The following is a 14,068-nucleotide window of genomic DNA, read 5'->3' as shown; positions in this document are numbered from 1 at the left end:
AGATAGAAGAGATGAACATTACTATACAGACAGACAGACAGACAGAGATTTGTGTTTATGATGTAGGTGCTGTTCAATGCCGGATTCCCTGATGAGAAAGGATCAAGGTCCGCCATGTGACGTATTAGTACAGGAAAACAACCATCACAAAACAATCGGCTAGATGTTGTTGTAGGGACCAAAGACCGAACCGACCTAGAGCGAGCCCTAAGAAAATACAAGCCCTGTTTTATGTCCCCGTAACCTTGTTGGATATTTTTACACAAATCTACTTGTCAAACCTGTAAATACTCAAGATATTTTAGTTTATTTTATGCTTTCAGGAATTTATTTTTCAAGTACTTTAGTTAAAGTTTGAAAGAAAACAAATAGTATTTTTATTAGCCTATTTGCTGGCTTTATTTAAGTATTTTGTGGTCTAAATAATTTTTTTTTTTGCTATTTAAAATTTATAAATAGAAATCCCATTAGTTAAATCAATTTTCGTCGGTGTAATAATTAAACAATCTCTTAAATATTTTGCCTGAATAATTAATAAGCGAAGGCTTTAACTAAAAACCAACGGAATAACAAATGAATGCTCCTAACGGGGGCGCGATGAATTTTTTAAAGAAAACTGAGTGAATTGAATGAATAATATACACTCGATTTGTTTTATTTTAAAAAGGAGTTTTAATGTTTTAATTATAAGACATTTTGTGGCAATTTTTAACTTGAATAATTAATTATATACTGGCAAAAAGAATTGATTAAATTAGAAAAGAACATTTTTGAATAAAAAATATAATTTTGAAAAGTTTAATAATTTTTTTTCTTTAATAAAGTCAATTTTTTAATTAGTTTATTTATTGATTTGAAAGTTTATAAATTGAAATTAGAAATTGCGCTAGTATCTAAAATAAAATACAATAAAATTGATTCACGAAAAAAATTTTTAAACAATCATTTTAAATAGCTATATTGTGAAATATAAAAAATTAAAATTTTGCTTTATTAAATAATGAATTTTGTTAAATTGCACTGTACTTTCTTAAGTATTGAAATTTTTAAAGATATAAGCTCATCCCGATGTTACACTCATCAAGAGCTTTCATTTGAGTACCCACATGCATTTTTGATATATTTTTCATATATACATATATATAATATATATAAATATATGAAAAATTGATGTGGGTACTCAAATGAAAGGTCTTGATGAGTGTACTATCGGGATGAGCTTATATCTTCAAAAATGTCAATAGTTCTCAAGATAAAGTCGTTTCTTAATTATGTTAAATTGCACTGTACTTTCTTAACTATTGACATTTTTAAAGATATAAGCTCATCCCGATGTTACACTCATCAAGAGCTTTCATTTGAATACCCACATGCATTTTGATATATTTTTCATATATACATATATATATGTAATATATATAAAATATATGAAAAATTGATGTAGGTACTCAAAACAAAGGTCTTGATCAGTGTAATGTCGGAGTAAGCTTATATCTTCAAAAATGTCAATATATAGTTCTCAAGATACAAGGTCGTTTCTTGATTATGTTAAATTACACTGTAATTTCTTAAATATTAATATTGTTAAAGATTTAAGCTCATCCCGATGTTACACTCATCAAAAGCTTTCATTTGAGTACCCACATGCATTTTTGATATATTTTTCATATATATGATATTTATAAATATATGAAAAAATTGATGTGGGTACTCAAATGAAAGGTCTCGACGAGTGTAACATCAGGATGAGTTTATATCTTTAAAAATGTCAATATTTCCCAAGATACAAGGTCATTTCTTAAGAGCATTTTCAAATGCAGCCTAAATACTTATGATAAATTAGTGAAAATGAAATAAAATTTTTCTTATTTTCTTAATAATATAGATAATAAACCAGAAAAATAATTAAAACAATTTTAATTGCATTAAATAAAAACAAAAAATACTTATAATTGAAAAAAAATTCATTTAAACCAATAAAAATTCCTTAATTTAAAAATTTTTCAACTTAAATCAAGACGATGAATGATTTTTTTAATTCAAATAAATTTTTTCCGTGTATACTCTAACACTATAAACGCTTAAGGTTTAATCCAAGTACAAATATAACTGAGAATAATTTTTTCAGTCATGAAGCAAAGCGGTTGTCGTCGGTCGTCGCGTGTTGCCCATTACACGCGAATACAATCCCGAATAATAAAAGTGTCCGGATAAGCGTGAGTGTAAGATAGAAGAAGATCCAGCTTACAAAACTCGTAACATAACTACGATACTCGTGTTCATTGGTATGATATGAGTGTGTTGGGTGTTGTTGGGTGTGTATCGTGCTGGTTGCTTGTTACTCCTCCCTTTTCACGCGGGCTCTTTGACGCCAACTCTATGTCGGCTTTGATATTCCTGCCAGAATATATCCTCGTTGCCCGTCGCCACGCTCAGTCTAGCACACAACTCCCATCCAAGATCTTCCTTCATATCACTCGTGTTATTTTTTATTTCACATTATAATATACAATATAAGTTATTATATTATATCCTCCTTTTGATTTAAGTTTTCGTATTCGTATTCGTATTTCTTCCCGCTCAGGCCTTAGTATAGCCTGTAATGGATAAATTATGCATCTTCTGTTAGTTAATTACACAAATTTTTGTCATCTCTTTAAATTTATAAATTTATCGCCGCTTAATGTTACGGTAAATCCAAATCCACTAGCCCCCTTTTTAAATCAAGGATTTAAATTTCCTAATCGAAAGGCTGGAGGCTCGATCGCTCGCTCGTTTCTTCTTTTATCTATTTTTTTAATTTAAAATCCACCGTGTAGCGCATTTCCACGGAGCACGCCCACTTTTTCGATATTTCAATTTGGGCAATTCATCAGAGGACGTCTGGACCTAAATTGGAGCATATATCTATCGGTAGTCCAATTACCGGGACTTTGTATGTATATCTACCATCAAAGTAGGTGCCAACGCCAATTCAAATGACAAAGCTCCATTTAGTTATTCAAATACGGCATTACTGGACAAAAATACATTTATTCCACGGAATAATCAGCAAAAATTTTTTTTTAAATCCATCCAAGCAACAGAATAATTCTTTTTTTTTATTTGCAATGTGAAAATTATTTATGAATTATTTATTGATAATTATTTTCACACATTGGAAGAAAAATTTAAATTTTATTATAACTTTTTATCAATTTTATTTAATGAAAAAAATTATTAAGTCAATTTATTATAATAATTATTTAGGCTGCATTCGAAAATACTCTATCTCTAGACACATAATTAAAAAATGACCTTGTATCTTGTGAACTATTGACATTTTTAAAGATATAAGCTCATCCCGATGTTACACTCATCAAGACCTTTCATTTGAGTACCCACATCAATTTTTCATATATTTTATATATTTATATATATTATATATATGTATATATGAAAAATATATCAAAAATGCATGTGGGTATTCAAATGAAAGCTCTTGATGAGTCTAAGATCAGGATGAGCTTATATCTTTAAAATCGTCAATAATTAAGAAAGTACAGGACATTTTAACAAATATCTTATGAACTATTGACATTTTTAAAGATATAAGCTCACCCCGACTTTATATTCATCGAGACCTTTCATTTAAGTAGCCACATCAATTTTTCATATATTTTATATATTTATATATATTATATATATATATATATGTATATATGAAAAATATATTAAAAATGCATGTGGGTACTCAAATGAAAGCTCTTGATGAGTGTAACATCGAGATGAGCTTAAATCTTTAAAAACATCAATATTTAAGAGAGAGTACAGTTCAATTTAACAAAAGTCATTATTTATTAAAGCAAAATTTTAATTATTTATAATTCACAAGTCATCGCAGTCACACAGCAACTGCAAGATTGCTAGTTTGATTTAATTCAAGAAATGAATTGAATCAAAAAAATAAAAAATCATTCACTGAAAAATTTTAACATTTTTTTTTTTCAACTTTGTTTCAAGAATTTTTCTTCTAAACTAAATTAATTTTTTTTTATTAAATTGTTAATTCATCTTGTCGATAAAATTGAATTTTTTATTAAAGAAATGTAAGATTAAAATAATTTTTAAAATAACAGCAAACATTTTTCATTCAGAAAATTGAATAATTTAATGCGATAAATTATTCTATCAGCATCATACCAGTACACACTATAACTATTTATTGCACACATATATATTTATATAAATATAATAAATATAATGTATGTTGTATGTAATATATGTATACACGTGTTTTCTAGTCATCAGCGGGAGCACGGCAACAAATTCTCGGGTCTTTACTCTTCCATCTCTCGTTCTTATTCTTATTCTTGCTGTAACTCTATTCTTTATCATAATATAATTTTGTTGACTCTTTTTTACCGTCTATCCTCTAAGGCGATATCTTATATTATATTTTCTACACTCGTTTAGCCGGTGTCCCAGTATTAGTGCGATGTTATGTGGCGATGTACGATGTACGATGTACTGGAAGAGAGAGAAGGAGCGGTGGAGAGACGGGTCTCGGAGATAAATAAGAGAAAGAGAAAGAGAAATTGAGAAAAAGGACGTAGATCGCAAGCGAGAAACGCGTTTCGACATTTCGGAGTATTAACGGACGATCTCGTAAGTGGGCGTGTAAGAACTCGAAAATTGGATGGTAGGACGGCCTGGAGCAAATTAACGTTTGGCGATAATATCCGTTTTCGGACTTAAGCTGTATCGGTTGGCTTTCGACTCGCGCGAGTGTACAATCTCTAAGCAACAAACCTTTTTTTTTAACTTTTTTTTCTTTATCGCGCTCGGGTTTACTTTATTTATTTACTGGTTTTTCGTCCATACCAGTACATATGTGTAGAGAGTAATGCCGAGGATTTGTATGTCGTCAATCTAAAGGTGTATGCTGGATACTAAATCCGGACTTCTTTGTTCCTGGCGTGAACCACCGGCTCAATCCGGCTACCAGCCGTTTATTTTTCAGTCGCTCAACTTTTGGGTAAATCTAAATATCTCACACAATGAAGAATAATCAAAATAAAACAAAATTAATTATAAAAAATTTAATATATGGTCACATATGACTCATATGATCGCATATATGTAACTTAATTACATAAATATACATCTTATCATGTGTAATTAATGAATTGAATCATATATGTCCTTATGTGATCATATATGATCATACATAAACCACATATCGACGGTCTAATTAGCAATTAGTCCAACTCCATATTTTTTAGAGGGTGATTTTTTAACATTTTGATGTAGCAATAGTCCAATTATAATTTATTTGAATGATCTAAACCAAAATATTATACCTCTAGTAGATATTAAATGGTTTTTTAGTGATAATAAATTTTTAACTAATTGTTTTTTCGAACAAATGGAAGGTTTTCTATAATGGAGTTAGATAATTTGTTAATTAGGACGTCGATGTAAACATATATGATCAGAAGTCTTCACATATTTAGACATACTTTAATTTATATATTTCTTAATAAGATATTACACAAAAAAAAATTTTTTAGAGAAAATACAAGCACATGAATATATGTGTCATATATGACTCATATTTATTATCTAGTTGCTTATTATTAATTCTGATCACATAAAAATAATAAATTTAATGATATGTGGCTACATATGGCCATGTGTTAGCATATATGTGCAATCTGATTAAATAAATATACATCTTATAACGTGTAATCAATTAATTGAATCATATATAGTCATATATAAATCATATATGAACATGTATGACCACAAGTATCCATATATGGCTCATATTTATTATCTAGTTGAATATTATTTATTCTGATCATATAAAAATAATAAATTTAATCATATATTGCCAGATATGACCATATATGGTCACATATGTGCAATCTAATGAAATAAATATACTTTTTATCACGTGTAATTAATTAATTGAATCATATATGATTATTGATCATATACAGTCATATATAAATCATATATGACCACAAGTATCCATATATGATCATATTTAGACATACCTCAAGGTATATATTTATTTAGTAGGATCATATATGATCACATATGGTTTATATTTGATATCTGATTGATTATTAATAATTCTAATCATATGAAAATAAGAAATTGAATCATATATGGCCATATATAACCTATGTGATTATAAATGTGCAACTTGATTAAATAAATATACATTTTATCACGTGTAATTAATTAATTGAATCATATATGATCATACACCTTAATTAATGTATATATTTATTTAATTAGGTCATATATGATCACATATAGCTTATACTTGAACAAATTAAAATTTGATAAAAATAAAAAACTGCTCGGCTGTCCAATTTCAAAACACAGTAATTAACATTTAAAAATTATTTTCAATTTTTCTTATTAAAAAAAAGTTTGCCTGCCAAATTGATAAAAAATTTAACTTATGAATAGAAAATTCTTGAATATTAATATTTTTAGCAAAAAATACTTGAAATTAAGGTCTAAAAGTTGTAAAAAATGCAGCAATACTAGAAAAAATTAAGTATAAAAATTTTGCAGTTACTGTGTTTTAAAATTGGACAGCCGCGCCGTATAATTGTATTAATAATTAGCTTTACGTAAAATCTTATTTATTACTCGAAATAAATCCGCCTGTTCTATTCTATCAGCGTAAAATCACTTTGTAGGATATAGTAGTACATATAGAACAAGAGATGGATTTTCGGAGGATGGATAAGAGCTTCGAGCAAGACTAAGAGAAGTTGGTACATACGCGACAATCTTTAGAGGTATTGCTCGGTGTAAATATATATTGACGCCGCGGCGGTACATAAGCAGTTGTATAGTTGTATGCATTACATGCATATCTGAATCAGAGGAACATATATATTACATCCTCCTTGGAATACTATATATTAGTTGGCGAGCCTTGAGTTTGAGGGCGCTTTAAGTAGTTACACCGCACTAGTTATTTTTCCCGCGATATAATGCGAGCCGGGCATGCATGTGTGGAGGCTAGTGCGGGTGCGGGTGCGGAATACCCGGTCGCGGCATAATATATGCGATACGATGCGATCGAGGATATATATAAGAATAAGAATAAGTATATATGTATATATATATGAAGCTCTTCTACCTGGGGAAGGTTTGAAACTGCTGAGGCAGATCGGCGAACAGCAGGAGGGGCAAAGAATAACCGGTTGCGTGCTTGGACTTGTCCTCTATCCGCCGGATAGCCTCTTCCATCGACGCCTTCTTTCGCAGCTTTCCTTCTTATTTCGATTACCTTTTTTATTATTGTTGTTGTTATTCCTCTTATTATTGTTATTATTCTACACATTTAATCTGTATCAATAGATCTGGGCTTATAGCGCTAATTTATTGGATATCATTAAGGATTTATGGCTTTTAAATTTTGAGGGTGCTCCTTCTTTTTTTGGAGCTGGAATTTGTCTTTTATTAAGAGGATTTTTCACTATATTTAACTTAGCAGTCACTTGACGACTTTTTAATTTTATTTAACAAAAAAATTTATTTTTAAAAAATTGCATTTTTTATTTTTTAAAATTTCTGTCAATTTTTTTGTTAAAATAATTATTAAATAGCTGCTGAATTAATTTTAATGACATTAAAGTTATCAGTCACTTGACCATTTTTTTATTTTATTTAGCAAAAAAATTCATTTTTAAAAAATTGCATTTTTTATCTTTTAAAATTAAAAAATGTCAATTTTTTTTTGCCATAATTTATTTGTTAAAAAAATTATTAAATAGCTGCTGAATTAATTTTTATGAAATTAAAATTAGCAGTCACTTGATCATTTTTTTATTTTATTTAACAAAAAATTCATTTTTAAAAAATTGCATTTTTTATTTTTTAAAATTAAAAAATGTCAATTTTTTTTTGCCATAATTTATTTGTTAAAAAAATTATTAAATAGCTGCTAAATTAATTTTTATCACATTAAAATTAGCAGTCATTTTATCAATTTTTTATTTTATTTAATAAAAAAATTAATTTTTAAAAAATTACATTTTTTATTTTTTAAATTTCTACGTCAATTTTTTTTGCCATAATTTATTTGTTAAAAAAATTATTAAATACCTGCTGAATTAAATTTTATAAAATTAGCAGTCATTTGACCATTTTTTTATTTTATTTAATAAGAAAATTTATTTTTTAAAAATTGCATTTTTTATTTTTAAAATTTCTACATCAATTTTTTATTTGTTAAAAAAATTATTAATTAAATATTTGCTGAATTAATTTTAATTATTTTTCGTTGTTTACAGATTTCGTATCGACAACACCGACCACATAATTGATGTAAATAAAAATAATGCTGCGTTCGAGTATGACCAGGTCAATATTATTTGTCCCGTCTACGGACCCGGGACTTATGATGACGAAGCTGAGAAGTACATTATTTACAATGTAAGTATCAAAAGTTTAATGATTACATTTTAGACCTCAACTTTTTTTTTTTTTAAGTAGTTTAAAAAGAATTATTGCTTTAAATTTTTTTTTAAATTGTGAATTTTATTAATTTGTTTTTTAATATTTAAAAAAAATTTTTGAGAAGAAAATTTTTAATAACTTTTTATTAGTGATTTTTTTTAATAAAATTTTATTGTAAATATTCAGTAAAAAAATTATAAATTGAACTTTGAATAATTCGCAATAATTTTATTGCTAATAAAAAAATACAAAGCCTGACTAAAAAAAGGATTCTATAAAGCATAAAACATAAATAATTTATCTGTGTTCCTTTCAGGTGTCGAAAGAAGAATACGAGACCTGCAGAATAACGAACCCGAGTCCGCGGGTGATAGCGGTTTGCGACAAACCCACAAAAACAATGTACTTCACCATAACGTTCAGGCCGTTTACACCGCAGCCCGGCGGGCTGGAGTTTCTCCCCGGGCACGACTACTACTTTATCAGCACGTCGTCAAAGGACGACCTCCACAGGCGCATTGGCGGACGGTGCTCCACACACAACATGAAGGTAGTCTTCAAGGTGTGCTGTGCGAACGACGGGTCATCGTCAACCCGCAACAACAACAACCGTAAGTACTCCTACAATTATGTATCATTTTTTTATTAAAATCGTAGATCGTAAATCGTAGATCATAGATCATAGATCATAGATCGTAGATCATAGATCATCACAGGGTTGCACAATATTTCATTTTTTGTACTTTTAATTTTTATAAATTTTTTCCAATAATTAATTTCAATTAGCTTAATTAAATTTGTTTGATAATTAATATTTTTTTAATAGCATCAATTAAATTAATTTTATAAAAAATAAAATGATGAAATTTTTCAAATTAATAAATTCACTAGCAACCTTGCAGTCACTATGTGACTGCCGTGTCTTGTGAACTATAAATAAATAAAATTTTGCTTTATTAAGTAATAGCTCTTGTTAAATTGCACTGTACTTTCTTAAGGATTGACATTTTTAAAGATATAAGCTCATCCCGATGTTATACTCATCAAGAGCTTTCATTTGAGTACCCACATGCATTTTCATATATTTTTCATATATACATATATATAATATATATAAATATATGAAAAATTGATGTGGGTACTCAAATGAAAGGTTTCGATGAGTGTAACATCGGGATGAGCTTATATCTTTAAAAATGTCAATAGTTCTCAACATACAAGGTCGTTTATTGATTATGTTAAATTGCACTGTATTTTCTTAAACATTGACTTTTTCAAAGATATAAGCTCATCCCGATGTTACACTTATCAAGAGCTTTCGTTTGAGTACCCACATGCATTTTGATATATTTTTCATATATACATATATATATATAAATATATAAATATATGAAAAATTGATGTGGGTACTCAAATGAAAGGTCTTGATGAGTGTAACATCGGAATGAGCTTATATTTTAAAAAATGTCAATATTTCACAAAATATTTATTAAATTGCACTGTACTTTCTTAAATATTGACATTATCAAAGATATAAGCTTATCCCGATGTTACACTCATCAAGACCTTTCATTTGAATACCCACTTGCATTTTTGATATATTTTTCATATATACATATATATATATAATATATATAAATATATGAAAAATTGATGTGCGTACTCAAATGAAAGCTCTCGATGAGTGTAACATCAGGATGAGCTTATATCTTTAAAAATGTCAATAGTCAACAAGATACAAGGTCATTTGTTAATGATGTATCTAGAGATACATAATTACTATCATAATAAATTAAATTCTCATTTTTCAAAAAATTCTAATTTAAATAAAAAACTCAAAAAATTATTTAAAAAAATATTTTGCAACCTAAAAAAGATGATAGACGTAGACTAGACACGTAGAGCTAACAGCTATTGTATAGATATGTGTAATATTATTTTTATTTCTTGACCGATGATAAGAATGATATTAACATATATTTATATTGATGGTAATTAGTGTCAGTTACGGGAAGCAGTAGCGGTAGCAGTACTGTATCTAGCAGCTCAACAAGCGGTGGAATTTTAGGAGTCAACAGCAACAGCAACAGCAACAACATAAACCTCAACAACAATAACAACAACAACAACAACAACAACAACGGTAACATCGGTGGTGTCGGAATGCCACCATCGCCACCCCCGAGCGTCTTGAAGGGCGGAGATCGATTCTTCCCAGGAGGCAACATCTATCATCATCAGCCGGGAACAGCCGCGGCGGCGCCCACTCTACCTCACGTACCCCCGCCAGCAATCTACCCGTCACATCCCCATCAGCCGCAGCCGCCGATTCACAATGGACCGCCATCCCTAGCGTCACCGCCCAAGACCTCCATCACCCAGAAGAAGAAAAACAGTACGTATATATAATCCATTTATTTTATATTATACATATATCTACATCTATATTCTTCACATATGTAACACACACCTATATACCTATACTTACACTTACTATTATAGGAACCAGAGAGAGCGAGAGAAAGAGAGAGATCCAGTCATTCTTGAATACCGCACCTGCCCGCTTGCGGCATTATCCTGCCCCTACTCTCTTTATTTATTTCCTCCTACTCTTCTTTCTCTTCGCAACCTTATAAAAGCATTTTACTTTATTATTATCATTATTATTATTATTTTTTTTTCTTCAGTACTTCTCTTCACTACTCATTATATAGAGAACCCGTCACGACCCTTTTCACCTTCGCTCCCTTGCTCCCTTGCTTTCTTCTCTTTTCCTACGTCTATCTCTTTTTTCCAAGACGATTAAAATCGCACACCTCTACTTTATTCCCTCTCTTTTCTCTTTTTCTTATTCTTAATTCATATATATATATATGTACCTGCAAGAACCAACTACAGCGATTATCGCGATTAATGCGTTTACGCACCAACTTTTTACAAGACAGCGGCACCTGTTCACACCTGTCGCGTGTACTTTGCGTTTTACTATGCCAATTAAAGATTCTGCAATTTCAACCTCCTTTTAAACTTTTCGTTTACTACTAATTCGTAACCACTACCCGAGCTCGAATGCTCATTATTAAAATTACCTTTATTTCTTCTTTGATAATTTTGTTGTTTCACAAACTTTAATTTTAAATTGATAAAATTTTTTTTATTGAAAAAATTATTACAAAAAAATTCTACAGAAGATTTTAAAAATTACACGCAATTTTTTTAACTGTTGAAAATTTTAGTTTAAAAATTTAGCCATCAATTTAAAAATTTTAAATAAATCAGTAACAATGAAAAAATTCTATAAATTTTTTTTAACAAAAACAAATATAAACACTAAATTTATTAATATAACTCTTTTTTATTTTAAATTGATAAAATTTTTTTATTGAAAAAATTATTACTAAAAAATTACACGTGCAATTTTATTAAATGTTGAAAATTTTAGTCTAAAAATTTAGCCATAAATTTAAAAATTAAAAATAAATTAGTAACAATGAAAAAATTCCATAAATTTTTGTTAAATAAAAACAAATATAAATACTAAAATTATGAATATAATTCTTGACATGATATTTTTTAAATTTCTGACTCCCGTCGATTTTCTTACCAAAAATAAATATTTTATCTGTTTTTTTGGCTTCCCACAAAAACCATCTGTTTAAATAATACGCCATTGGCTTTCTTGTGTATACACATATATTAATATCTCATATATATACCCTGGTATATAATACAGCATACTTAGTCTGTATAAATAGTTTCCACTTGTGCTCCTAAAAACGAAAATTTATCATGAAAATTAAATTAACCATCTGAAAATTATTTTATTGAAAAATAATTAAAAAAATATTTTTTAAATTTATAAAATTACACGTGCAATTTTTTATAAATTTATAAATTTAATTAATAAAAAAAAAAAAATTTTGCCGACATTTTTTAATTTTTTTTATTTATTAATTTAGAACTAAAAAATATTTTTTAAAAATTGCACTTATAATTTTTTACAAATGAAATTTTTTTAAATAATTTTTCTAATAAAAAAAAATTTTTAAATGTCGGCTAACTAATTTTCATGAATTAATTTTATTATCATCAATTAATTGACGTTTTTTATTTATTAATTTATTAACTAAAAAATATTTTTAAAAAATTGCACTTGTAGTTTTTTACAAATAAAATTTTTTTTAATAATTTTTCTAATAAAAAAAATATTTTAATTTTTAAATATCGATTAACTAATTTTTATCAATTAATTATGAAAATTAAGTTAGCCGACACTTGACAATTTTTGATTTTTTTTATTAATTAAAAATTAGAACTAAGAAACTATTTTTAAAAAATTCCACGTATAATTTTTAAAATTTTCTACATGTGAAAATTTTTGTTTCAATTTTTAGAAAATTATTTTTCAACAAAATAAATTATAAAAATTTTTAAGTGTCAGCTAACTTAATTTTCAATTAATTTTATTATCATAAATTAATTATCTATTAAAATAAATCCTAATTATAATTACGCTGCTAAGTACCGTAATTGAAGAAAAAAAAAAATAAATAAATAATACTAATAATTAAAAATGAATTACAGAGGAGTACTCGGATCATCCGAACGAGGTGGTAAAAAATGAAGAGCTAACTTACACCGGTGCAAGCTCAGCACTCAGTCGACCACGGGAGAGTTTTCAGCGATTGATTTACCTCTCAACGGTAGCACTTCTGGTCAGCACACTACTGCCCACTCTGATGCGGTGAACCGACTGCAGTAGACCTCGGCGCCCATCGAGACTCCCCTTCTTCTGTGATTATCCTACGTTTAATTCATTTCCACGATCCTTCGACCTTCGTTGCCTTGGAATCGACGGATAGGATGAGTGAAAGATCCACCGACCGAATGGATTCGTTCATCAACCTCCAACCCGGTCTGCACGTTCACTAACTATTATTGTTAACAATTAAATTACGAGGCCTGATCTATTCAATGCTCGACAATTTTTTATCCCAGACTATGAAAACAATTTTTAATTAATTAAAAAAAAAATAATATCAAACAAGTTATTATTTTTAGATGGGTAAATTATGACACTAATTTTTTTGCCTCATCTATTCTTGTCAGCGGTTAAAAAATTGAAGAGAAAATAAGAACGAGCGAGTGAAAGGAAAGAGAGCGAGTGAATTTTTTATTTAAAAAAAAAATATTTAAAGGACGTGGAACCATTATTAATTCAAGCCATATTATAATTATTATTATTATTATAATTATTAATTATTAATTATTATATTAATATTATTATTAATTAAATATTATTACTAGGCACTATGTAGTTACATCGACTATTATCACTATTATTAAAGTTCAAAATAGTCGTACTGATTCTCCTTATCACTACGCTAATTAATGAAGATATATATTTGAATATGAAAATAATTAAAAATATATATATATATATATATATGAATAGATATTTGAACAACGTGTAATAAAATACGGGCTATCTCGAATTACGGACAGCAGTTTGATAATAAAAAAAATAATTGTTAAAAATAACAATATATTTTTGTTGAATTACTTGTAATTCAATAATGATTAAAGTGTGATCTGC

At 28.0% G+C, this 14,068-nt stretch overlaps 1 protein-coding gene across 5 annotated transcripts in view; it reads left to right on the top strand.

Annotated features, from left to right (window-relative positions):
• LOC123259546 (ephrin-B2) overlaps positions 1 to 13,716 on the top strand; it is a 355,672-nt gene extending 341,956 nt beyond the window's left edge. For 3 of the 5 annotated variants that reach the window (XM_044720125.1, XM_044720124.1, XM_044720123.1), the window contains exons 3-6: positions 8,307 to 8,448; positions 8,789 to 9,083; positions 10,472 to 10,867; positions 13,057 to 13,714. In XM_044720125.1, the coding sequence (XP_044576060.1) occupies positions 8,307 to 8,448; positions 8,789 to 9,083; positions 10,472 to 10,867; positions 13,057 to 13,220 (997 nt within the window). In that variant the 3' untranslated portion in view covers positions 13,221 to 13,714. Of the gene's footprint in view, positions 1 to 8,306; positions 8,449 to 8,788; positions 9,084 to 10,471; positions 10,868 to 13,056 lie in introns of all 5 variants that reach the window. The other 2 variants (XM_044720126.1, XM_044720127.1) reach the window with 2 other exon arrangements.
• Positions 13,717 to 14,068: the final 352 nt, after the last annotated feature.

Source organism: Cotesia glomerata, linkage group LG2 (genome assembly GCF_020080835.1).
Source record: "Cotesia glomerata isolate CgM1 linkage group LG2, MPM_Cglom_v2.3, whole genome shotgun sequence".
NCBI lineage: Eukaryota > Metazoa > Arthropoda > Insecta > Hymenoptera > Braconidae > Cotesia > Cotesia glomerata.
Note: the sequence above shows the minus strand (reverse complement) of the source record. Positions and strands in the feature narration are given on the sequence as shown.